The 25,217-nt window shown below is 39.2% G+C and overlaps 3 protein-coding genes across 5 annotated transcripts; 1 reads left to right on the top strand and 2 right to left on the bottom strand.

Moving 5' to 3' along the window:
* Positions 1–1,124: 1,124 nt before the first annotated feature.
* On the top strand, positions 1,125–6,752 carry zwilch (zwilch kinetochore protein). Its single transcript, XM_074632805.1, has 18 exons — positions 1,125–1,277; positions 1,472–1,514; positions 1,627–1,719; positions 2,308–2,441; positions 2,560–2,750; positions 2,858–2,937; positions 3,014–3,169; positions 3,322–3,393; positions 3,484–3,577; positions 3,672–3,724; positions 3,830–3,926; positions 4,026–4,105; positions 4,194–4,350; positions 4,493–4,521; positions 4,607–4,743; positions 4,838–4,933; positions 6,241–6,356; positions 6,472–6,752. The coding sequence occupies exons 1-18, from the start codon at positions 1,228–1,230 to the stop codon at positions 6,558–6,560; spliced, it is 1,767 nt and encodes a 588-aa protein (XP_074488906.1). The 5' UTR covers positions 1,125–1,227; the 3' UTR covers positions 6,561–6,752.
* A 290-nt stretch (positions 6,753–7,042) lies between these two features.
* Positions 7,043–13,707, bottom strand: lctlb (lactase-like b). 3 transcript variants are annotated; one of them, XM_074632806.1, is made up of 15 exons: positions 13,580–13,707; positions 12,555–12,728; positions 11,275–11,435; positions 11,093–11,180; positions 10,895–11,004; positions 10,682–10,810; positions 10,434–10,529; positions 10,278–10,332; positions 10,022–10,183; positions 9,185–9,462; positions 8,970–9,096; positions 8,667–8,866; positions 8,477–8,540; positions 7,564–7,608; positions 7,043–7,308 (listed from the first exon to the last, which is right to left on the bottom strand). In XM_074632806.1, exons 2-15 carry the CDS (start codon positions 12,679–12,681, stop codon positions 7,193–7,195), a joined length of 1,758 nt encoding a protein of 585 aa, XP_074488907.1. In that variant the 5' UTR covers positions 12,682–12,728; positions 13,580–13,707; the 3' UTR covers positions 7,043–7,192. The 3 variants fall into 3 exon arrangements, with proteins under 3 accessions (XP_074488907.1, XP_074488908.1, XP_074488909.1); XM_074632807.1 differs by lacking the exon at positions 7,564–7,608 and having other exon boundaries at positions 13,580–13,706; XM_074632808.1 differs by lacking the exons at positions 7,043–7,308; positions 7,564–7,608 and adding an exon at positions 8,132–8,205 and having other exon boundaries at positions 13,580–13,706.
* Positions 13,708–14,012: 305 nt separating this feature from the next.
* Positions 14,013–17,339, bottom strand: snapc5 (small nuclear RNA activating complex, polypeptide 5). The gene is made up of 4 exons (XM_074632814.1): positions 17,170–17,339; positions 15,857–15,984; positions 15,680–15,760; positions 14,013–14,555 (listed from the first exon to the last, which is right to left on the bottom strand). The coding sequence occupies exons 2-4, from the start codon at positions 15,944–15,946 to the stop codon at positions 14,373–14,375; spliced, it is 354 nt and encodes a 117-aa protein (XP_074488915.1). The 5' UTR covers positions 15,947–15,984; positions 17,170–17,339; the 3' UTR covers positions 14,013–14,372.
* Positions 17,340–25,217: the final 7,878 nt, after the last annotated feature.

Below are 25,217 nucleotides of genomic sequence, written 5' to 3'. Positions count from 1 at the left end.
TATTTTTTTTAAAAATATTTTTTAATTTGTTTACATTTCCAGTTTATGTTTTTTTGAGATTGTTTATACACTTTTCTGAGTCAATAATTAATTTCTGATTTGTATACGTATACATTTAATAAAAAGTGATGACCTGTGACCTCATGACGGAGTATCAAATTATGTGTCAGTATATACTACAGAAATATTGGCAATATTATTGGCCCTGCAGTGGATAGAGGAGAGGGAAATAAAAAACACCGTTATTGCATCTGACAGTTTTTCAGCACTCACAAGCATAGGATCTGGTAGATCATCAGTCAGAACGGATTTAATTAATGAAATATTTCTCATTATGTATAGGATGGAAATAAAAGGCACAGGTACACGATTCATATGGGTTCCTGCTCATGTTGGTGTGGAAGGAAATGAGCAGGTAGATATTCTGGCCAAACAAACACTAAGAATTAAGAATATAGAATTACAAATTCCATTAAGTAAAGCTGAGGCTAAACCATTCATCAAGAACTATGCACAAAAAGTATGGCAGGAGTACTGGGATGAGCAGGAAACTGGAAGGCATATGTACAATATACAGAAACATGTTGGAGCAGGGAGAAAGGTGGGCTGGAAAAGAAGGGAAGAAAATATCATCACTCGACTAAGAATCGAACATACAGATCTTAATCAAACATTATATCGAATAGGCAAGCACCCAACTGGGAAATGTACACACTGTAACCAGCCAGAAACTGTTGAACACGTACTGATACACTGCAGTAATTACACTATCCAGAGGAATCACCTTTTTCAGACACTAAGGAAGGCAAAACATCACGACTTTTCAGTGTCAGGTCTATTGGGGAATAAAGCAGATAATATATACAGTGAAATTATTCAGTTTTTGAGAAAAACTGATTTAGTTAAAAGAATCTAGAGTTTTCATTATCATTTTTTTTTAATTATTATTTATTTATTTAATTTGTTTTAGTTCTAGTTTGTTTCTGCACAATCTTCTGTTCCACACTCCAGTAGTCCAGATGCTGGCGGTAATGCACCTCTAAGATGGTTTGCCAACCGCCAATAAACACCAAAGAAGAAGAAGAAGACCTCATGACGTCACCGCCCGAGTGAGCGCGCGACAGTCAAAACATCAACAGCAGCAGTCAGAACTGTTACCACAGCAACAACTCTGTTAACTTCTCCTGTGTTGTCTCTATGTTACTGGAGTAAACTACTGGTTCTGCAATGGGCTCCAAGGTGATATCCAGTGCTAAGGAGTTTTATAATATTCTTCGGTGAGTTTAACGTTACTTCCGATGCTTAACGTTACTAATTGTTTAGCGTTAGCTACCTAGGCAGTAACCTTAGATGAGTTGTTAGCCTTTAGCTTAGCTTCATGTTCACCATCTGATTGCTTCATTACCACTAACTAACTAACTAACTACTCATCTCGCCGAAGTTAAGGTTAATGTGTGTCGTTTGATTGAAGGTCTCTTCAAGATGAGGAAAGCAAAGGTCCATGTACATATGAGGTAATTTCATTTTACCTAGAGTAAAATCTGTCTGTAATTTGGTGTGTATATATCTAAACATGTGTTATATAATAATGATGTTGAGCTTGATACAGTATCTGATTGGTTTCAGGAGGACGTCCAAGTGTTAAAGCTGAATGGAGACAGAATCCCTGTGCTGAATATGTACTGTGGCAACCAGCCAGTCTTCATCTGTGAAAAAACTGTGAGTAGCCTAATCTTAATGCTGTGACACATTAATTATCTGATCTGATACCAGCGTATACATAATCAGCTGTATGCCTCACTGTGTGGAAGTGACTTGGATCATTCTTTTATGTTTAAGAAAACATCAGGCTTGACTTAAGCACTGCTTTCCTAACTCTGTAAAACAAAATGTAACAAATAAATACATAGATTTACATTTACTGAATTGTTATTTATTATTATAATAATAAATCATACATCAACTTGGTAAAAAAAATCTTTGAATTACAATTCAAGTGTAAACATTTTTAATGCAGCAACAAATTGGTCAAAGCTTAAACAGGAATTAAAATCCCAGTATATAATGTATATAGTATATAAACATAGAATTTAATTCATTGGATTAAATTCTATGTTGTCACAGATATCCGATACAGCCATATGAGTAAGTATTGGCCCGATATCTGATCCAGTATCGGTACATCCCTAGTAAAAACAAGGAATATAACTCAAGATACCTGCAGATACCTGTTTTTCATACCATTTTATTAAAACACCTCACTAATGTTCACCATGGGAGCATGTTTTTATTTCTTGATTTCATAAGGTTCCCAAAATACTTGAACCTGATAATCAATCAATGACCGAAACATCAAACTGCACTGATGATGATGCTGAGGATGATGTCAATGCTCTCCAGACACAATTGGGACCACAGCCGCTCACAATCATGAAAGCCAGGTGACCAGTGCTATGAACTTTAACACTTCATCCAAATGAAGCCAGTGCTAGTAGGATTGTATAACCCATGTATCTAACACACTGTTGATGACAATCAAAATGTTTCTTTTTTTTATAGGCAGTTGCTGTCTTGGTACACATTATCTCAAAATGCTAATGTGTCAGCTGTGGACAACAACCCTGCCTTACACCCTATGTGGGTGCGATGTGACATGTCTGATCCAGCTAGAACAACCTGGTTTGGAGCTGAAACAATCTGCTTGGGCAATAAAGTGTCTGGCGTCAAATTATACTCTGTTACCTGCAAAGGTATAGCTCAAATGCTTCATACCGCTTTGAATAACCCATCCTTGAAACATTATCAGTATGGTGAATGTTTGTTTCTAATTAACTCCTGCGTGATTTTGATGTTTGAGGCTCAACTGTGGACAAAAGATCTCTCATAACCTTGGACAAGCTTAAACAAGAGCACAAGAAAAGGCACCACCCACCCTCGGTAAGTGAGTGTGCATCCTTTCTTGTAAGTTAGTATGAATGAATGTTCATTCACTTGCGCCTGTCTATGTTTCCAGATGGCGATTAAAGGCAGTGCCAGGTTCGTGTTGTTTGGCTCCACTGTTGTTGAAAACACTATGATTGAGTCACAGAGTAGTGTGACAGTGGATTTCAAATGGAGCAATGTGGAGAGTATCCTTGAGACCCCACCGCTGTCCTCTACAGCAACACTGGTACGCACCAGTCATTCACACGCAAAACATACTTTATTGCTACCATAAATACTTACCTTTTTATATGTATAAAGTTGACTTTTGACTTAGTAATACCAGAGTGAAGTGGTACATTTTGTATACTAGCCTTGTTTATCTTTGTTCACATGCAGAATATCAAAGTTGCCAGTGGGGACATGAGGAGCCCGATGTACGAGATGTACAGGGAGCTAGAGTTTCTCCAGGTTTGTGTCCCACGGTAATCTGAGATTGAATGACTGTGAGTATCAATACACAAACAGACAACTAAATATATCAGATTACCCTTATTTCAGACTCTTGCTGATGGTTTGAGAACTGGTGAGACTGAATGGATGGAGCCTTTGGAAAGCACGTCAGCTGTAAATCTGACCAAGGCCTTCCTGGAAGGTATCTGCTTTATTGAATCAATGCACCTTTGTTATGATTTTATGCTAACAGTTAGTGAAGAAGACTATTTTCTTTTTTTCTATTCTTCTTTCAGATCTTCAGGGCACGGCAAAGACACTACAGGGCCAGGCGGAAAAAACAGCCGAGGTATGATATATATTGTTAAAATCAAGGGACTTTTCACAAATTCATTGATTTCAGAATAAATGTGGTAGCTTCTTTGCTTCTTTGCTTCGTCATCTTTTCTTAAAGGCCACAAAGGTGAAGACTGAGACGGACGTTTTCAACTCTTTCTTGGAACGAGGCGATTTGGATTTTGTGGAGCAGCTGTGGGTTCGGATGCGAAAGAGTGAGTCAGTTCCTCTGTTAAGGAAACTAGGATGCACTTGATTTAGCATTACAAATAGATAGTGACAGCAATTTTCCTTCATTTTGTTTTTCATTAAAGGCGTGACTTCATATCAAGACATTGGAGACTGCCTGAAATTGGTTACGGAAGCTCTAAGATACGGTGGCATCAAACCCTGGGTATGAAACGATGCAGCTTCTGAAAACTGTTCATTGCTGAGAAAAGATTGAGGGTTTTTGAGTGTAACGTTTTTTTTTTTTTCTCCAGATTCACAGAGACAGCAGCAGCTCCCTCAGCAAGCTCATCCTGCAGTCTTACCACCAGCAGATTGACCACGTGTCTCTCACAGGTGTCACCCCCGTCCACATGCTGCTAGAGATGGGTCTTGACAAGATGAGGAAGGATTATATTAACTATCTCATTGGTAACCTCTTACTTGTAACTCGGAAGCTCTGTATATCTATGTCCTCTTTTCACATGGGATTCAAGTTTTACAGAAATATTTAACCTCAGTACAAACTTTGCTTTGATATTCTTCTATTTGCAACTTTTTAATTTTTTCTCAGGTGAAGAACTGACGACTCTTAACCACTTGGTAAGCTTAAGACTATTTTACTGACAACTTTTTTCAAATGACTGTTATTGACTGATATTCTAAGTTTGAATATTTTACTCCATAGTGTTACTACCTGAGCACAGAGGTTGATCTGCAGGAGCAAGTGATCCGACTCAGAAAACTGCACCATCTGCTGGAGATAATCGTGACCTGCAGTACCTTCCTGGCTTTGCCATTCGACCGGCTCTTCTTTCTCACACAGTAAATGCCTTTTTTTCCCCAGGGATGTATGAGTGAAAAATGAGTGAACTTTCCTGAAGATGACATTAAAGTAGACAATTTAATTTCCCCATAGATCGTGTTTGCAGCACTACAAAACACACCAATATGATGAGGAGCATGAATTCAAACTGCAAATCAAGCCCGCGCTGATCAGCCATTTCTACCAGAAGTAAGAAATACAACACTTTGCACACACCAACTGCTTAATTGCATCCAAAGAAAATTGTAAATGGAATTGAGACATTTGTCTTTTCATTCATGTTTTAAAGGGGACATATCATGAAAAACTCACTGTTTCAGTGCGTGTGCATTTAGGTATCAGGAGTGCCTACCAACCCTCAAACTGTGAAATAAGACAACCCAGTCAGTTTTTTGTGGGCTGCCTCGATGAGAAAACATGTGATTCAACAAGCCATTCAGATTTGGCTCCCCTTCCTATGTCACATGCTGGCTCATTAGAATATGTCGGCCACAGCTTGAGAACTACCTTTGCAAAGGCAAGGCTATTGAATGATTGCAGGGATGCCGTGTAACTGGAGCTGCGATGTTTGAGAGTTACAGCGGATGGTCCTAGAAATAAAGGGATAGTGTCAACTCAGGTGCTCCTTGGGTGCGTCCAGCCTGACAGAACTTTTTGGGTACGCTCGAATGGATGGTGGCTGATATGCAATAGAACGTCTTCAAATAGAAATCATTTGTTTATGGTCTTTTATTAAAGATCTTTTTAATAATTGCAGAATTGTCATTCTCCCGCATGAAGTGGGCTATTATTGACACCCTTCCTGGGGACGCCACGATGAAACAAATCAATCATCCTCATGTTATGTGATCGTGCTCCAGCAAGTGAGCCTTTCGGCAAGTGCAGACCAGATTTTACTGCGTATGTTTCGTACCCCAATGGTATGATGCGATATGGCAACATCTCCTGTTTTAACCCTCCTTGTGCAAAGATGCACCATATTTTTCTCGCAAGCCAATCAGAGCAGACTGGGTTTTTGAAAGAGGGTGCTTAAAGAGATGGGCGCTAAAACGGAGCGATTGAGACAGATGGTTAGTATGAGAAAAATTATGTTTTTTTGTACATTAAAGCATGTAGACATGTTCTAGTAGAACCCCAAAATACAAGTATGGACCTGGAAATGAGCATGATATGTCCCCTTTAACACAAACTAGTAATGTGTTTCACCCAAAAAAGAAGGTAGGAGAAAGGTAGTGGGGGCCATTTGGGCCTTGCATCAGGTATGAAATTTAAAAACTTGCCTTAGTCGTTTTACAGAAGCAAGTCAACTGTATTCAGGTGGTTTGTTGTGCTTAGTATTTTGAGAAACACATTTGATTCCACAGTTTTCTCATGTGATCACAAGTGCCTCCACAGGATTCAAACCCACTGTATCCTGTGTTTTTTGATCACCTAATATGCACTTAAGTGCCAACTGTACGGTTTTAACTTTATATGTTTATATGTGTGTTCCACAGAGAGCACCCAGTGGTGTGGGGTGCCGAGGTGTCCAGTGGCCATGGTCCTCGTGATGTCAGGACCTCCGTACAGCTCAGCGACAGGCCGCTGGTTGATCACATCATCTTTGACACAGGTCATCTTTATGCACTACTCCAACATATAGTACATGTCATATAATATAATTACAAGTGGTTATTATCCCAGTAAAGTACAGATGACATGTTTCTTCTTTAATGCTCTGTCTTTAGATTACCCAAATGAAACGGTGAATGGGGACAGTGAGGATCCTGCCTTCTTCTCCACCCAGGTGTGCTGCAGTCTCGTCAACTTTGCGTGAATTTACACAAAAGCACAACTAAACAACAAAGGAGGTGTTTGTCATTTTTATATTCCCACCAGCAATTAACACGTTTTAAAATGCCAGAAGAACTAGCCAGATTATCTTATACTACATCACAAAGTGTACGTTTCTGTTAATATACTCTATTTGTGTCAAATGTTTTGAATAAAATTTCAGTCCGTTCTGTGACGCTGTCATGGGTTTTCTGATTGCATCTTTATTATCACATTTGCTGATTTTTTTTTATATTCAATATAGCAGTTGAAAGATTTTGAAGCGTTTTTTTGCTGAACAACTCAAAACACAACAGTACAATAGATTACAAGTGCTGTTTGCAATGGTAATATTCCACAGCAATATTGTAATAAGAAAATCCAACATGTTGCACCACACACTGTTTGAGTATCTGGTACTAAATTCATTATAAAAGGCTAAATCAATATTTTTACAGCAAACAATTTATGCACATCAAATTAATGAAGTCACTAATTCTCCTGAAATTCAGTTTAAATCATTTAAAGGTATTTATGTTCACACATGAGCCATTAAAGAAATGATGTACTTACAATATGTGTGTGTGTATAGCTCGTGTATATGTGTCTATTGATGATTGTAAACATGCACACTGTCTAGTTGCGCCTCCGCAGCAGGAACATGAGGAAGACGGCGCTGAGCAAAATAGAGAGCGTGCACACGGTGGGAACAACGATCTCAGTTACCATCTCCATGTGGCTGGTCAAAGGGTCTGCAAAGCACACACACACACACACACACACACACACACACACACACACACACACACACACACACACACACACACACACACACACACACACACACACACACATTAACAACCCACCAGCATTATTATGTAGTTCTTCAGACATTGCTTATGAAGCGAATGATGATGCTCAAGCACAGCACTCAAAGGGTTAATCGTTTACCCCCTAAATCAAATAATCTCTTATCTGATTTATGGTGAGCATGAGTGATTCCTTACCATGTATAAGTCTTAGAATATTGGCAGCAGTACTCCGCTGTTCCTCTAATAAAAGAAGAGAAAGTACTCAGAGTTGATTAACGGCACTTTAACCCTTTGAGAACTGCATGCAGCTACTGGGGAATATTTCAGAAAGCAGTATTTTCCCCATGGCCAGATAACTATTTATTACTAGTCATCAACTGGCTGAATTATGTTCTTTAACCTCATGTTGAAGCTTTGTTTTCTAGACTCAGTTCCAATAGATCAGACAGATTCACTGATACATTTATAATCCTGCTTTGTGAAATACCCTGTGGGCACAAGTCCACAGATAAGCTTTAAGCTTATTGAATTTTTGTCAAAGCTGCTGGGAGTGTGAAATCAAAAGGGCCGCTCTTGGTTGCAAATTAGACTGAAGCACACGAGTAAAACTTGAGATAAATGATAGTTTCACACTGTACACAAGGAGTACAAGCTTGTTTTTCAGAGGCTTTTGTCTTAGTGTTAAACTGCAGCAGAGGCTTCATTCTGTTAGTGGGATTTAAAAACAGCACGATCACAAAGCAACAGCAAAGAAGACATATACCCTCAAGTTCTAAACTTCATCATGCACTGGCCAAACCTTTGGCATTTCTGCATGTTCCTTGGACTGTCTTCTAGCTGGAGGGGCAAACAAAAAAGATATCTCAGATATTCTGTTACAGATTTTATTAATTATGTTTTATACTTCCATCTAATAATTTGTCCATGTGTTTTCTGAGGTGCAGCAACACACATTTAAATCAAATTATAATTCTTGATCTTATTTGCATTTAAAATCTATTGGTTAAGTTTTTGATATTTAGGTCAGAATCTTTATTTGTTTACCCCAGCTAGTTGTTCACCCCTGATCATTGATAAACATGGTCAGGGATGTTCTGGATGAACTGACCTGCAGCTAGCAGCTGGTTGCTGGAGGAACACATCTCAACAGCCTTCCTCCTCCAGTTTTCAACCTGTGGAGGTTTACAATGCAATCGCATATCATCAGCGAAATGATTTTTGTGGCACAATAGAGCATCAACCAATTAATCGTAATGTTTTATCTGAAAAGTTTGTGTGGAAAGGATTAGAGGCATTACCTCTCTCTGATTGGGAAATCCATTGGAGCTGATGACGCGTTTGTAAAACTGAACCGACGCTTTGGGATAGCGAGGCTTGTTTTTGTTCCTGAAGTCCACATAGTACAAGCCGAACCTCTCGGAGTAGCCTTCGTCCCACTCAAACTTGTCCAGCAGGGACCATGCGGTGTAGCCCTTCACATTGACTCCATCTTTGATAGCTGAGGGACACCACAGAGACGGAGTTGACCACAAAAATTGGAATAACTTTGCTCCTAATTGCCAAACAAAAGAAAGTGCTTATACATGTGTGAGCTCATTCACCTTTCAGCATCTCATTGATGTAGTCTTTATAATACAGTATCCTCCACTCATCACACAGCTCTGTGCATAACATCTTCTCAGAGACTCCGTTCTCGGTCACATAAATCATTGGGTTTCCATACTGAGACTAGATGGGGAACAAAACAATATGCAAATGAGTTTCCTTACATAATTTATGTCAACAAACCTGTTCTGCATCTTACACCATAAGTCACCTTGACAAAATTGAGCAGACGTCTGAAACCCCAAGGCACGGAGTAGAGCCACTCAGAGCCGGGGTCAGGCCACCGTGGGTCAACCAGCTCAGCCAGGTCACGGTCAGTGAAGTAGCTGCTGGTGCTGCGACCTGACGGGTGGTTCTTCTGGGTGATGTAGCGGGTGGTAAAGTGGCCGATGCCGAGGAAGTCACAGGTCCCCTTGATGTAGCTCTTCTCCTGGGGGGAAAATGTGGGCAGGCGAGACGTCCCGAGGCCTTGTTGGACACTCTTCCTTCCTGCACACATAAGTAGTGATGAGTTAAAGAGGACCTATAATGCTCATTTTCAGGTGCATACTTTTATTTTGGGTTTCTACTAAAACATGTTTACATGCTTTAATGTTCAAGAAACGCTTTATTTTTCTCATACGGCTGTGCTGCAGCACCTCTTTTCAACCTCCGTTTAACCCCCTCTCTCCTGAAAAGCCCAGTCTGCTCTGATTGGTCAGCTGGCCCACTCTGTTGTGATTGGTCAACCAAACTCTTTGGATTCCGCTCCAGCTCCGCTCTAACTAGCTTTGTTTGAGGGCGTGCCAAACTAGCCCCTAGGTAGGTATTATGATAATGTGTTACTTGGTGACATCACCACGTTACGAAAGAAAAGGCGGGACTTCAAGCAAAGTGTTTCAAGCAATTCAGGAGTTTCTATGGGGGAGAGGAACTCCCTTTGGCGTGGACTTTGGGCACGAAAAACTATATAACACACTAAAGGAAAAACAGTAAAGCATGATAGGTCGTCTTTAATTCCTCAATGACCAAAGTTACTTCAAGATGAACTGTTTACAATTTAACTTACCAATGAAGTCTTTCATCACTTGAGGGTAGTCTCCGTGGAAGATGGGTGTGGCGAACCAGCCCAGGTAGAACTGGACGTACCTCTCAGCTGCTTCAATGTCTTTCTGGTTGCTGATGTCCACCGGCTCTCCCCAGTCTCCAGACAGAGAGACGCCGACAAGACCTGCAGATGTGAACAGCAGCTCTCGACACTAAGACACACAGTACTGTTTTGAAAGGCAAACACTGAATTAAGTTACATTCAAGAGTTTGTTTACCTTTTTGTTTCCCCCTCCATTGTGTGTCATAAGTGTGCCAAACTTTAGCATGTGCCTATGAAAAAGATTATTATTGTTATGAATATGATTTACATTTCAGTTCAAAGTGGCACATTAGGGTTTTTGATGACTGAATATATTATGCATTATTCCTACCTTGATTATGTGATGAGCAGCTCTGTACGCCCCTGTTCCTCTCAGCCTCAGTCCAGGAGCATGCTCACCCGTCTCGTAGCCTTCAACTGCTACAGACTGAAGCAGGTCAGCAGATTATGGATTATTAGTATGATACTGTCAGTAACAGGTAGGTACATATTAATCCAAGCTCCATGATAAAAAACAAATCATATGTTACGAGGCAGGTGTGAACGTAAAACCTGCAAAATCATTTATGTTGAACCTACCCATGGGTTGTTGAAAGTCATCCAGTACTTGACTCGGTTGCCAAATCTTTCAAAGCACAGGTTAGCAAATTCATTGAAATGGTTGACCATGCTTATGTTCTGCCATCCACCATATTTCTCTTGTAAAACCTAGAAAAGCAAAGAGCACAGTAAATCGTTAAAGAAGAATAGTGCTGTAATAAATTAGGGGTTATCAGAATTTAGTTTACCAACCTGTGGGAGATCCCAGTGGTACAGAGTAACAATGGGAGTGATCTTGTTCTCCAGCAGGTGGTCAATCAGTTCATCATAGTACTGTATTCCTCTTTCATTTATATGGTCAGCTGCAAATGGTATCAAAGTGTGCAAAATTAACAAATTAAATCATACAGTATATGCCAGTTCAGTTCCAAAAGGCTTGAATAAACTCACACTTGATGCCAGTGGGGATGAGTCTGGGCCAGGATATGGAGAAGCGATAGTGGTTAAGCTTCAGCTCCTTCATCAGAGACACATCATCCTGTACAACACACACAATGGAGTGACATATTATGATTTCATTTGGCCCCCCCTCTGTTCCCTCCATATCTCTCAGACACACCTGATCACCCCACCTTGACTTTGTGGTAGCCCTCACAAGACGAGTCCCCGGTATCATTTTGTTGGATTTTGCCTTTCTTATGACTGAACACGTCCCAGATGCTCAGTCCTTTTCCATCTTTGTCCCAGGCTCCTTCTGTTTGATAGGCTGAACTGCCGGCACCCCACGAAAATCCTAATAAATACAAAATTGACACACAGGAAAAAAAAGGCCTCTTCAAAAGTAAGTTAAAAAAACAATAAATACAAAGTGTTTTGCTTGTAATAAGTAAAACAATTTGCATGTTAAGATTTCTTGAAATAAGATATAATATTTAGGCCTTTCAATTAGGGCTGTCAAAGGTTATGGCACTAACTTCTTTAACACATTAATGCAACTTGCGATTTTTAGGTTGTAGCAAGCTGAGTTTTGAAGCTAATCCATTGTCAACCATTTCATACTAGCTTGTCGCAAAGGAGGCCTTGACCTCTGACCTCTAGATATGTGAATGAAAATGGGTTCTATGGGTACCCACGAGTCTCCCCTTTACAGACATGCCCACTTTATGATAATTACATGCCGTTTGGGGCAAGTCATAGTCAAGTCAGCACACTGACACACTGACAGCTGTTGTTGCCTGTTGGGCTTCAGTTTGCCATGTTATGATTTTAGCATATTTTTAATGCTAAATGCAGTACCTGTGAGGGTTTCTGGACAATATTTGTCATTGTTTTGTGTTGATAATTGATTTCCAATGATAAATGTATACCAACATTTGCATAAAGCAAACATATTTGCCCACTCCCATGTTGATAAGAATATTATTAAATACTGACAAATATCCCTTTAAGTACATTTTGAACAGATAAAATATGTGTGATTAATTTGACATTAATCGTGATTAACTATGATTAGTCATGATTAAATATTTATAGATTTATAGATATATCGATATGACAGCCCTACTTTCAGGATAAAAAGAGATCTTGAAATTAACTGGGAAAACTTATTTTGAGCTAAATTATATTTCACTAGTATTAGGAACTGTTGTGTGTCATAATAAGCCTGTAATGCTCAAAAGTATTTCTTTTTTTTCACATAACAAGATATTCAAGATGCATTGTCTTAAAACAAGTCCATATATCTCACTGAAATGTTACTTGTTAAGTGATTGTGTCTTATATTTAGTGTTATGAGATATTTTGAGTAATTGGACAAATATACTTGGTAAGATTTTGCGTAATATCAATAATTACTAAATAATTAAAATGCATTCCCTCTATCCCAGAGGAGAAAAGAGCAAGTTGTGTTTACCAGCTGGAAAAGTGCCATAATAGAAGGAGCCGTGCTCGTTCTTTGTCCAGTCGAAGTCCTCAGCCGAAGACAGACACAGCACCAACACAAACACATGGCACACACTGAATGCAGAGCGGGGCAGCATGGTAGTCCTGAGCCTGCAGCACGGTCAAGGTCTGGTTCTGATCCAGTCTGCACACAGAGGAGAACCATTCAGCATCACAATAACAAGCTGGGCAAACATGTTGTTATATACAAGACACATTTACACACATGCTTTCAACCCTCTTTTCTAAAAAAAATAAAAATAATAATAGTTAGATACATTTTTGTTTAATATAATCACAATAACCTTTCATCAAACAGTGTGAAAGCATCCAATATGATGGACTACGGGGGGGTCCCGCATCCTATAATGCAGAGCCAAATGCCCCCTTTCAAACTCAATGGACTGTGAGTTCATCCTGCTGAGGCAGACAGATCCCATACAAACTACGGTTTCACCTCTGTAAGCAAAGCTAATGTCAGAGAGGTTGATATATTTACACAGTGCACAATCACATGACAGTGGATGAACCTTCATAACCTCATCATTTGACAATTATACGGATATTAATGTTACATTGTCCTGGTTAATGTCCAGACTTCAGACTTCAGTCCTCACAGCTCGCAGAAAATAAACACAATTCTCTCTTTAAATAATTTAAATTCCAGGTGTTCAGGAGCATCATTATCACATTACAGTCTTATAGTCTAATAATCCTGCAATCAGCGGGATACACAGGCTTTATAATACAAGGCAGAATTGAAGATATTACACTATGATTACTATGATAAATATGGTAAAAGCTTAGACATACTGTAACCTAAAAAATCTCCTGCAATTATGAATACTAATTGTAATACAGTACCTTTGTTTTTATATCATTTCTCACATTTTTGTTTCAGTATTTCTACTGCAAATTATATTTTAAATGACAAATGCACAATCCATCACTCAATAAAATTTGATTCACAACATACTGAATAAGATGTCTGATTACCTGTATGCCTTATGAAGAATTCATTTGCAGCAGATGTGTGTGTGCTGAGGGTGAATGGGAGCTCTCCCGGAACAGCAGACCACGTAGAAAGCTGTATATATATATATATCTCTATTGGTCGCCTGTTGCAGCACCACCCTTCTCCAGAGCTGTCCCTGCTGTCAGTGTGAAAGCTGGCCTTATTGTGAAGCTCACTGTATTGTTTTAGCTGTTTAGAAAATGCTGAATGGTTTGCTAGTGGAAAGTGTTTGCACTGCATTACCCATTGGCCTGGGTACTGTTAGAACAATTTTACACACCTTAATTGAAAATAAGATGTTTCCACTTATTGCCCACATGTAAACATTCATTACGACTGAAAAACATTGATGTCTGTTAGGAAGCATGTTGGCGTAAAACTAGAAATGTAAATTGTAAAAATCAGTCAGATGAACCCTATGCAAAACATTTTATTTTGTGCTTACAATTATCATTTCTTACATACACGCTATCTTCTCATATGGCCCAGCCATACATTTAAATGCTAATCCTCAAAATGCACATTATGTCTAGTAAGCTAGAAGCACCTAATAACACTGTCTTACTGCATTTCAATGAGACATTTCTCACAAAATTTGACACATGAATTCTAACATGGTTTGTTGTGGATGTAACCGGAACTGTTACTCGCTCCAAACAAATAAATTAAACTCCATAAGTGATAAACAGGTGAACAACCAAACAGATGTCCGTTTACATGTGGTTCTTCCTTCAGTGTTGCAAATACTGAAGCCCCATGAAAACACTGAGAATCTCAGTAATCATCCTCATCATCCTCCTCAGGCACAAACTCAAGCTCATTGTCTTCGTCTTCTTCGTCATCCTCTTCGTCTTCCTCCTCCTCTTCTTCCTCCTCCTCCATATCAAAATCTACGGCGGCATTCAGTAGCAGTTTGGTTCGATTGATCTCGCCCTCATCATCGAGGTTAATATGAACCTGGAACAAATAATAAACATAAACCCGTTCACCACTTTTAAATTATATCTTGCAAAGCGCAGACTAAGAGTGCAGGATAAAACTTTAAAAACAGTTTTGTAAAACAGGAAACAACCTTTGTAAAATATTATCATGCTGCTAATTTTCATAGTTAGTTATAACTCTGGGCAGCTTTACATTTTCATGACAAAACAAAACCAAAGTGGGAATGCACGTCCAGCTGCAGTAGGATGTCTTTGTGATTTACTTTTAATTACTTTTTACAAATAATAAGCACCTATATGACTCTTGTAGTTTAGCTTCTGACTGTGCACATTTAAACACTTCATGGGCAAACCTGGTTGTGCCTTAAAAGTAATTAGTAGCAATTTTAGTCTAAAACTGTGAGCAAACACATGCAGACTTGTTTGAAATATAGTTCAATCATGATCATGTCTCTTAGTGTATATTAGTATATAGTGCATTAGTTGCAGAAAGGAAAGAAGAAACGTTTCTGATTCAGAGTTTTAAAACGATACGGCAATTGTCTAGAGAAGACAAATAAAACCATTTATAACATTCTCAGTGTAGTAAACAATTCAATACCTGAATCCCTGAGTGACACAAACAAGCTTCATAAGAAGGCTACATATGTCTGAGTAAAAGGAAAATAATGAAAACAGAAACAGTCCTAAAATGTTTTAGTCAGTACTTTTGCGTGCACCGTAAGAATCTGATTATTCCCAATAAATAACCTACAGTAGTAAACTCAGCAACATTTCTGCGAGAGAAATATGATTGCATGGCTAGTGTATGTATACCTTAGTCGTGTACTGTATGTAAACTGGGGCGTTAAAGTAATCAGATTACTGCAACACACATGAACATGTTTACCAATTTCCTGTCTTAACGTTATTACTCAGAGTAACCTGGCTTTTGTGTGGATGTAAATATAATGTGGTTATGCAGGCCTGCAAACTGTATCACCCCGACAAGACAGTAGAGTCTGATCTCATCTCCAGTTTCAACAAGCCAAGTTAAGCGTGAATTAATCAACAATCACAAGAAAAAAAAATACTACTGAGAATATCTTTGACCTCTGAGCATTCAGCAGGGTTGATGTTCTCTCTGGTGCAGTGACTTACCTCAGTTTCTGGGGAAGAGCGTTGAGAGGCTCCTTCTTCTGTTTGAGCACTAATGATCGATTTCAAAGCCCCTTCTTCAAACTGTAACACAGAGCGAACACATAATATATAAACCACATGAACCACAAACAGGCATAAACCCCCTACACTCAACTGTGAACTCTCTCTCTCACTCACCTTCAACCTGTTCAGCTGGTCTTGTAGCATCACTTTGATTTTCAGGAGAGTCTCCTCTTCCTTCTTCAACTCCTGCAGACGGCTGTGCATCTTTACTGGTACTGCTGCAGTCAGACCATTCCTCAACACTGCAAGGGAAGAGATCAGTAGTCAGGGATACAGGGAGTACTCCCTCAGATATCGTGGTGTACAAATATGGAACACCAAAATACATGTTATCAAGAGCTCGTTATCCTTAGAACATCTTTAAAGGAAATTATCATCACATTGTTTTTTGTATGTATTTCATTGTTTTATTGGATTGTTTTCAACTGTTTGGTTTGGTTTTTCTGCACATTTTGTGTACTTCTTGTTGTTGTTGTATTTTTAAAATTCTGTTAGTTTAGATCTTTCTTCCTTTTTTGTTATTGTTTTTTTTCCTCCTGGGGTTTGGGGGAGGTCCTTTGTATAAGCCTGTTGGCTTCTTGACCTCTCGCTTCTTGACACATTTCTTTTTTTTTTTTTTTTCATCGACTGGATTTTATGCAGTTTTATATATGTGCAAATAAATAAATAAGATAAAAATGCTATAGTAGATGAAGTATATAACCTCATACCACTGTAATAGGGGCATTTGCATAATGAGTAACGTTACAACCAATACTTGACTGATTTGGTGGTAATGCTGTATGTTTACAGTGTACTATGAGTATTTAACACAGCCTATCTTCAAGGAAGCTACATTTACTTCAGCAGTTTATAGCATAAGCATTTTAAACTAAATACTTGGATATACTTTCACTGAATGGATTTTGTGCAGTTTTATATATGTGCAAAAAAAATAAAATAAAAAAAGATACAGTCATGTGAGATTTTATGCTGATTACAAAGGGGATGTTTTCAACCTGTCAAAATGTCTTATAAGTTGTGTTGAACAGCAAGTCAAAGCAATCAATCTCATTGGAGGTGTTTGCAGGTATTGCTCGTCCAGACTGGTGTAGATAGTTTTCTGTTTTATCATGTTACTGTCTCATATATTAAGATTTAATTTAACAATAATCACAATTCATCAGCTCTGCTCGTCAGCCTCCAGCCACTGTCACGTTAGTCGGCTCAAATGAAGTATTTAATGGTAACATATAGCAGTGTTTCTCACCTGTAGTTACCACACAGCAGCACAGACTGTGTGACATGTGTCAACATGTAAACAGACTGTATTGATGCTGCTAACGTTAGCTAACACTGCCTAAACAATATGCCTAAAGAGCGGTAACATTACACCTAAATAATCATTTACACACATGCACGAATGAAACCCAGTCTGAGACTGTTACCTTTGTTTATAACTTCTGCCTACAGCTCCATAATAACGACCAAATCGGTTTATTGACAAGAAAACAGCAGCTTTTGTTGTGAATACTTGCTGTTAGCTTGTTAGCTGTTAGCTGTTAGCTGTTATGCTACAGACACAGCTACTAGCGAAACTTCCCGTGGTTATGAGGTCATATCCGGTCTTATTGTTTACTTCATATCTATCGGACATTTTAGCGTTTAGTCTCGATGTGTCAAATATGACTGTCACAGGAGAGGTTTAGTATCTACAATGACTCACTCGAAACCTGTGGTGCAACTACAATTTATTATTGACAACGTCTGACAGTGAAAAGTCATTTGTTGTTTGAAGGTCTGAAAGTTTTTATGAACCTGTTGCCAGAAAACAAGTAGCGTTTCGAAAGGAAATGGCTTTATACATCACAGAATTAAAAAAAAAAAATCTATTTATCATACTTGTTTATTTTGTTAATTGATATCAATTGAAATAATCCACAACTCAAATGCCTTTTACAAATAATCCATAATTCACATGCCTTTAAATCCAGAAATACGACCGAACAAGAAACACCTAAAGGCAGCATTAATAGTTGAGGAACGTTGGTTCTGGCGACATCCTGTGGTCAAATGACGGTACTGGCCGCTACTGGCCCTCTGGGGTGAAAAGAGAGATTGTTTGATCATTATTTGAATTAAATGTGGTTGTTAGACGCTAAAAAATAAAAATAAAAATGAAAATGAAAATGAAAATGAAAATGAAAATGAAAATGAAAATGAAAATGAAAATGAAAATAAATAAATAAAAATAAAAGTAAAAATAAAAAATAAAATAAAATAAAATAAAATAAAATAAAATAAAATAAAATAAAAATAATAATACAATAATAATAATAATAATAATAATAATAATAATAATAATAATAATAATACAAAATAAAATAAAAAAGAATAATAATAATAAAAAAGAATAATAATATAAATTATAAATAAAAATAAAAATGTTAATAACATTGTTTCTGTAATGTACATCAGTTACATAGCTCATGTTAAATAATTGTTGTTTTGAATTACTGTCAGTATTAATAGTAGTGTCAAAAGTAGGCTGAAAGTACTTAGTCTACTATGCAGATTGGCTCTTTTCAGGTGTCTTATTATTAAATTCATTGTATTATTACTGATGCATCAAGGTGCAAGGAACATTTTAATGTTGTAGTTAAGGTGGAGCTAATTGCTACTATTTAATTCACGTTTGGGTAGTTTACTTTATAATTACGACATATTTTTGAGATCTGTTTCAAATGTACAGTCTTAACCTACAAAGTAACAAGTAACTGCAGCTGTCAGATAAATGTAGAGCAGTAAAAAGTACAATATTTCCCTCTGAACTGCAGTAGAGTAGAGATAGAGTCTGAATATGCTACTTGAGCAAATATACTTTATTACTTTTTACCTCTGATGACTGGGAATGGCTACTAGTGCCTTTTATAAGGTATTTACGCTCAAAAATTTGGGAGATAGACAACATTAAAGCAGCTACAATCGATTTTTTTATAATAACAATTTATGAAATGAGAATATGAAAGCAATGTGTCAATGTGAAAGTTATCTCTGGTAGTGATGAACCTACAGAGAATAATCAGCTGAATCTGCTGACCCCAAGTGGCCAAATTAAAAATGTTTTTGCAGATTTAAAGCTATGTTACATTGTGATAAAACAAAATATCAGTTTAGTGTCATATCTCCATCAATATTATATTGATAAGTATGTTTGATGGTTATATTTGTGACTCACTTCGTTAACTTGAAAGTATTGTCTTTTTTGTAACCGTCCGTTACAAATGTTTGGGTAAACAGACATGCATAATACCATACACCAGAGCTACTTAAAGTTTGTTATAGTGACTGTCATCTTATAAGTGCTATGCACAGTTAATGTTATCCTATTATAGATCCCACTACAGTTATGGTCAGTGACGAAAATCTCACCCTCAACTATAAAATACAAAGCCCAAACCTAAATCTAAATACTCCAATCAAAGGTAAAAACAAAAAAAATCTTTAAGAAAACAAAATTATTTTAAAATGTCAACCTAAATTTAACCCCCTAGTCAGGGCAGGGGTCAGCAACCTGCAGCTCTGGAGCCACATGAGGCTCTTTAGCTCCTCTCCAGTGGCTCCCTGTGGATTTTTAAAAATGGAAATGAATAACTGTATTTTGTTTACATTTTCATCTTTATTTATCATTGTTGTAGGTCTATGGTACAATGGAGTATTAGGGCCACATTGAGGAAAAAAAATTAATCTGAGATTTCGAGAATAAGTCATAATATTACAAAGTAGTAATTTTACGTGTTATTTTCTTTTTTTCTCCGAAAGTGATGACTTTATTCTCGTAATATTAAAATAAAATTCTCGTAAAGTTATGACTTTATTCTCGTGATATTACGACTTTATTCTCGTGATATTATGACAGCTTGGTCATAGCAGAGGAAGATCTATAATTGCATGTGTTTTAAATGTGTTGAATTTTATGTTGAAATTTAATCAAATCTTGAACTTAATCCGATTAATTTACAATTAAATGAAGAATGTGACACAATCATGCAATTATAACTTTTAACTTTTCATTTAGCTCTTCAGTTTTACTTCCATGTCTGTCTGCCTGCCTCGTTCCTATTGGCCACGCAGGCTTACGTCACTCCGCGGAACGCATAAGTTCACTTTTGGGCGCTTTGCCATGGCAACATCTTTGTCTGAACGGAAGTCAACGAAGGAAGTCTGCAAGGTGTTTTTTTAGCTATTGTTGTTGTTCCCGGCCGAATAGTTCGTGGTGCACACAACAATCCAAGATATTAGGCTAAACTATGGCTCACACTGAGCAATAGCTAACGTTAGCCGGGTTAATGAATGTGTATTAATGCAGTTATTTCTTTGTAGTCGGTTATCAATGGCGTCCTCCTTTCCAAAGAAAGGTTTGAAGTGGCAGGTGTCAACTTTACAGCACTAGGAAGCCTAATTTGTAACAAATGTAGTTCATGGTGTTAGTCTCCCTCATAAAACATAAGGGTCACACTATTGGAAGGCAAATAGGCCTTAAAAGCGAGGCCTGCTCGGTACCTCACCAGACTGTATGCTGGCTGTAACTGTGCTAATATGCAAAAAATTAGCCTTTCATGCTGGCGTGACTCCAAATCGTGGCTTTATTTATGATTAGCAGGACTAGAAGTGAGTGACATTTAAACCACAAAAGGTTGCAAACATGCTTAGAGAATGAATGTGTTGGATTTATGACCTATAGGCTGTTTGTGAGAGTTTCCATGCATGTTAAGGAAGCTGGGATTGTTTTCATGGTACAGAAACACCTAGGATGTCCATGTGTGCTCAGTGTGACAGTGATGGAGCATATTTATTCAATCTGAGCAAAGCAAATATTCAACAATCTTGCATATTACCTAGAAAGCATGCATGTCTCCCCTAAATCCCTAAAACTAAACCCCTATTACATTGAAAGGGAGCAGGTAGGCCTAACGTAGATAACGCATTCAGTGAAAACTTAAATAAATCACAGATGGAACTCATTGATGTGAACAAGATCTGAAACGGCTCTTAATCAGTCTTCAAAAATGTTAGAAGAGCCCATTAGGTTCTTTATAGGATTCCTTGACTAAGTCCATCCAGATGTGTGCGTTGATAATCACAGCAGGCAGGCAGGCAGGACTGGAGACTAACAATGGAGCCCAGCCAAAAGGAGAGACACGGCCTACCTGTCTCTGTTCGCATACACATGAGAACAGCACTGCTGTAGCATGTAGGTTCCTCTCATTTCAACAACCCAGGTCATATGTGGTGAAATTGTAAAATTGTATGTGTAGAATTTTGTCAAGACTGATAATATAATTGCTTTATTTCTAAATATTCTGTAACCAAAATACTTATTTTCGCAAACATTTACTTGGTGTACAGTATAGTCATGTGCTATTTTATTAGGATGTAGCTCAATTACCCTCATGTCACTTGTGTTAATGGCATAGTAGTCATCCTTAGAGCCTAAAATTTCACTTTGTAGAAATACAAAGGTGGGAAGCAGATCTGATACAGGTTAGGTATCAGGTATACCCGTCAATACTGCTCTGAACTGTGCTTCTCTGAGCTGTGCTGCAGCAGACGTGTGCTAATATATCGATTTTTTTGGCATTTCTAATTAATTTTATAGTGAGAGAGACAGACAGGAAAGGCAGGGCAGAGAGAGGGGATGACATGCAGCAAAGGGCCGTGGACCGGACTCGAACGTGGGCCACTGCGGTAAGGACTGAGCCTTAATGGTACGCGCTCTACCTGGTGACTTACCAGGGCGCCCTGCCAGTATACAGATTTTATAGTACTTTGTAATTATTTTTGCCAAAATTATTGCACTACATTTTATCATACTATGTCAGATTTATTTAAGCGTAAAATGTGATTAAAACATCCAGTACATCGGTGACTTACAAGACTAATTTATATTATAATGATACATTTTAAAACTTCTTGCAGTGTAAAACAGTTTAATAGGTTTTAATGACTACTGTTCAACAAAATATTGTACAACATACTCAGAGGTGAATTGAAACATTTGAAACCTAGCAGGTTTTCCCAACATGAGGCATGATCTTTGCAATGAAATAAACCATGCAGTAGTAGGGAAATAGTCAAGATTCGCATCCATTAAATTTGTGTCCGTCAGCTAGGACTAATTGCCTGTTCATTACAGCACTGTACATTTGCCATGTTGTGGTATGTGACCGTGTACAAGAACATTATTGTTTTTAGAGCCGAGCACATAGTGAGCCTTGGGAGGGTGAAACTGGAGCTGTGTGTCGGTGTACTAGTAGAGACCTCAAGGATTTGGGGGTCAGACGAAAAGGTGCTCCGAGGCCTGCGCCCCACTATCGCAGCTGCCACCCGCCCAGCGCAGACACGAGAGGCCCCACTCTGGCATGAGGGTTTTACTTGGAGCTGGTTTCAGCAGCTCGAAGGTGACTAATACTGTACAGTTATCACTCCGCTCCTTGAGAGCTACAGTTGCTTTTTCCTTGTCATCACGGAGACTCTGTTGCTGCTACATTGCAATTTCTCCCCAATCAAAGCTCTCCTTGGCAGGGCTCGAGCCGAGCGCTGAGGCCTGGTGGCAGCTGAGGCCGGGGGCTCAGTCGCCCTGCGTGCCGCCGCGAGCGGTGCTTGTGCAGCGTTTGAAGGTGCTCCCACCGTCTGTGGAATGCGGCGCTGGGCGTGTTGGATGAGGGGCCTCTCAAAAGGGAGAGGAGGCGGGGGAACACAGAGGGAGAAGAGGGGGGTGACCTTTGAACAGTGCCGTCAGGAAGTTATGACTCAATTTTCAATCGTGGCAGTAAAACACAGAGTAAGAGCATGGAAATAGAGGAGGGGGGAAAGATGGAGAAGGAGAGAGAGAGAGGGGAGATGATGATACAGATTGTAAGGTGAGGCCCGTAGAGATAAGATTGTAAAGCAGCGGTGAAATATTTGTGAAGTCAACGGGGTCGTTGAGTCACTGGGGAATCATCTGAGGAAAACCAGATCATGGCCAGCATCGCTTGTCATTTGTCACTGGTTCAAGAACAAGAACACCCAGTCTAACAGACTCTGACATTTGCTTGTGTGTACCAAAGTTTTTAGCCAATGTTTTACATGACTGTGATACACTATAGGTCAATCCATCTATAGGAGGTGAAGGGAAAGGTGGGGGTGGCAGCTCCAGGATGTTCCCTCTTGAACGTTACAGTGACAGGAGCCTCAGGCGCCTACAGTATGAAAGGAAAGAACTCATGTGGAGATGCGGAGATGTGGAGGAGCCTTTGTTTCCAAGGAACTACCTTAACCTCTACGTTTCCTGTCCTGAACTCCCACGCACACACATATATTCATGCAAATTGGCACGCACACACAGCCGGACAAATGTATCGGAGTGCAGTCATTGTAATCAGCAGCACAATCTTGTGCACGTACACAGAGCCAGAAATATATGGACGCATACTTTGGTGGAGAATACGTGGATGTGTAGGTGTACTGATACAGATCCATGTGTGCACAACATCAAAATGTGCTTATAGACTCGCACGTACTTGCGGTGCAGTACACAGTGCCAGAAGAAGGAAACATGATCGTATTTCATTTAGGAATCCTCTACATGTAAGTGAAGATGTGGAATAATGGTCCGGTTTGCTTTAGCGCTTTGCACATTATAACTTTTCACACTGAATCAGTCAGCTGCTTAATCCCAGTGGGCACGCTGTCACTGCTTCACAGAAGATGATTGATAATAGTGTTAATCACCAGACTAACCACAGCAGTGTGGTATGATCCACAGTGTGGTTTTTGTCTATCAACACTGTGTACGTGTATAGCTAGGTGCCCACTGCAGCTATGACGCTGTCCTCATATGTCAACACGTGTAGTAAAAGCCAAGCGTCACTCCCTCGTCCAACTGGAAATCTGATCATTGTTGCCGTCAGCGTTTTATTATCTGAAGCACTTACTTACCAGGAGACACTCTTGGTTCCGTGCCTTATTCATGACAAGCTCAGGAAAGCATTTATCCCAGATTTGATTTCAGTCCGCTTATGTGGTTTTTATTTGGCTTTTATAGTTAAACTGATGTGTCTAGAGTGGTTTAAGTACATTCAGTCCAATTGGAAAGGATGTGCAACATGTTGTGATCCCACTGGGAAGTGAAAAAGCAGAGTGACAGAGCGGTGGAGGTCTGGTTCTCAGACGTGCGTCGGACACAAAAAAGGGGCTAAAAGTGCTGGCAGATCCTGGATGTGTGGCAATCCAGTGTAACCACAGTAAAAGGCTGTTGATTTAGGTTGAGCTAAATCGAGTGAGGTTCTCTATGTTGCAGCCCGGGGAATGCCTCAGATCACGGCATGAGGTTTGGGCCCTGATATGATGTGGTTTGGTCAGGGATGGCAGCGGGGAGTTCGGGGCCAGGGCTGAGGAGAATGCCTCTGTCACAGCTGAAGTTTGTAAACTAATTGACCACCCATACACAGCACCGCGACTGGCCTTTCTCTCAAGACCGACAAACAAACCCAGAACTCAAGAACACCTCCACCAGACCAGGCCCACTGACTCTAGTGTGATTAATTACATTTTCCTCTCTCTCTCTCTGTGTCTCTCTCTCTCTCTCTCTCTCTCTCTCTAAGTCCTGTGCCTGGTGTATTAGCCTGTGTAGTTCACCTCCCCTGGTACCCTAAGTTAAACATCCTTGTAATGTCAGACCAGCCAGAAGGAAATCCACTGTTTTCCTTTTCTGCTGTCGTTTTTTCTTTTAATAATGATTCATTATTAGTAACTCTGCAGGCTCATTTTTCTCTTTTAGTGAGCCTTTTCAATCTCAAATATCCAACCGCCTGGTTACAGAATGAGGTGAAAGATGTTTCTGGAGAAAGAAAAAATAAACAAATCCTTTTAACCCTATTCACCACGACCCAAAAGAGTGAAAGAGTTCAGGCTAAGGCACGGGGCAAAGGAAAGTCTGAGCTGCTGATGCCAAGGATAAAGGTCAAATGACAACACAAGGTCAGATTACTCCCATAGGACTGGCTGTGATTGTGACATAGCATCGGCTAGGTAACGGAGTGTAATCAGAGTTTGTCTGTGTGGGGGCTGCGCTTCATGCAAGTCAAACATTTGGCTGGTTAATCTGCAGGTTAGAATTTGTGCCTTTGGGCTCAGTGATTTGGATGGCATCCCAGTTGTAGTTGGTGAGAGACTGAGCTGTTCTTATCATTTCATCTAAAGCAAGTATTGACTACAGAGGTTTGAGCATTCCTCGCATTCCTCATTGAAGGACCATAGCACAGGTACTGCACTCCTGATTTCGTCGCTCTCATTAACCAAGCCCTCTGATTCCTACTTTTACCACCTCAGCCAAAGGCATACAGTAACCTTTCACAGAAGTAATTGGCATTGTCATGCTTGTTGATGTTGTCATTGGCACACTTGGTCCCAAATAGCCTGTTTCCACACGTCAGTCACTGTGTTATGTTTA

Source organism: Sebastes fasciatus, chromosome 4, assembly GCF_043250625.1.
Source record: "Sebastes fasciatus isolate fSebFas1 chromosome 4, fSebFas1.pri, whole genome shotgun sequence".
Classification (NCBI taxonomy): domain Eukaryota; kingdom Metazoa; phylum Chordata; class Actinopteri; order Perciformes; family Sebastidae; genus Sebastes; species Sebastes fasciatus.
Note: the sequence above shows the minus strand (reverse complement) of the source record. Positions and strands in the feature narration are given on the sequence as shown.

Excerpts from the sequence above, each read along its gene's own strand:
- lctlb (XM_074632806.1), bottom strand. The coding sequence starts at position 12,681 with ATGCTGCCCCGCTCTGCATTCAGTGTGTGCCATGTGTTTGTGTTGGTG. Across the intron at positions 11,181-11,274 it reads AGGGCTACCACAAAGTCAAG|GATGATGTGTCTCTGATGAA; the intron begins GTGGGGTGATCA and ends TGTGTTGTACAG. Across the intron at positions 10,530-10,681 it reads TGACTTTCAACAACCCATGG|TCTGTAGCAGTTGAAGGCTA; the intron begins GTAGGTTCAACA and ends GACCTGCTTCAG.
- snapc5 (XM_074632814.1), bottom strand. The coding sequence starts at position 15,946 with ATGCACAGCCGTCTGCAGGAGTTGAAGAAGGAAGAGGAGACTCTCCTG. Across the intron at positions 15,761-15,856 it reads ACCAGCTGAACAGGTTGAAG|TTTGAAGAAGGGGCTTTGAA; the intron begins GTGAGTGAGAGA and ends TCTGTGTTACAG. Across the intron at positions 14,556-15,679 it reads GCTCTTCCCCAGAAACTGAG|GTTCATATTAACCTCGATGA; the intron begins GTAAGTCACTGC and ends TATTTGTTCCAG.
- zwilch (XM_074632805.1), top strand. The coding sequence starts at position 1,228 with ATGGGCTCCAAGGTGATATCCAGTGCTAAGGAGTTTTATAATATTCTT. Across the intron at positions 4,106-4,193 it reads ACGGTGGCATCAAACCCTGG|ATTCACAGAGACAGCAGCAG; the intron begins GTATGAAACGAT and ends TTTTTTCTCCAG. Across the intron at positions 6,357-6,471 it reads TCACATCATCTTTGACACAG|ATTACCCAAATGAAACGGTG; the intron begins GTCATCTTTATG and ends CTCTGTCTTTAG.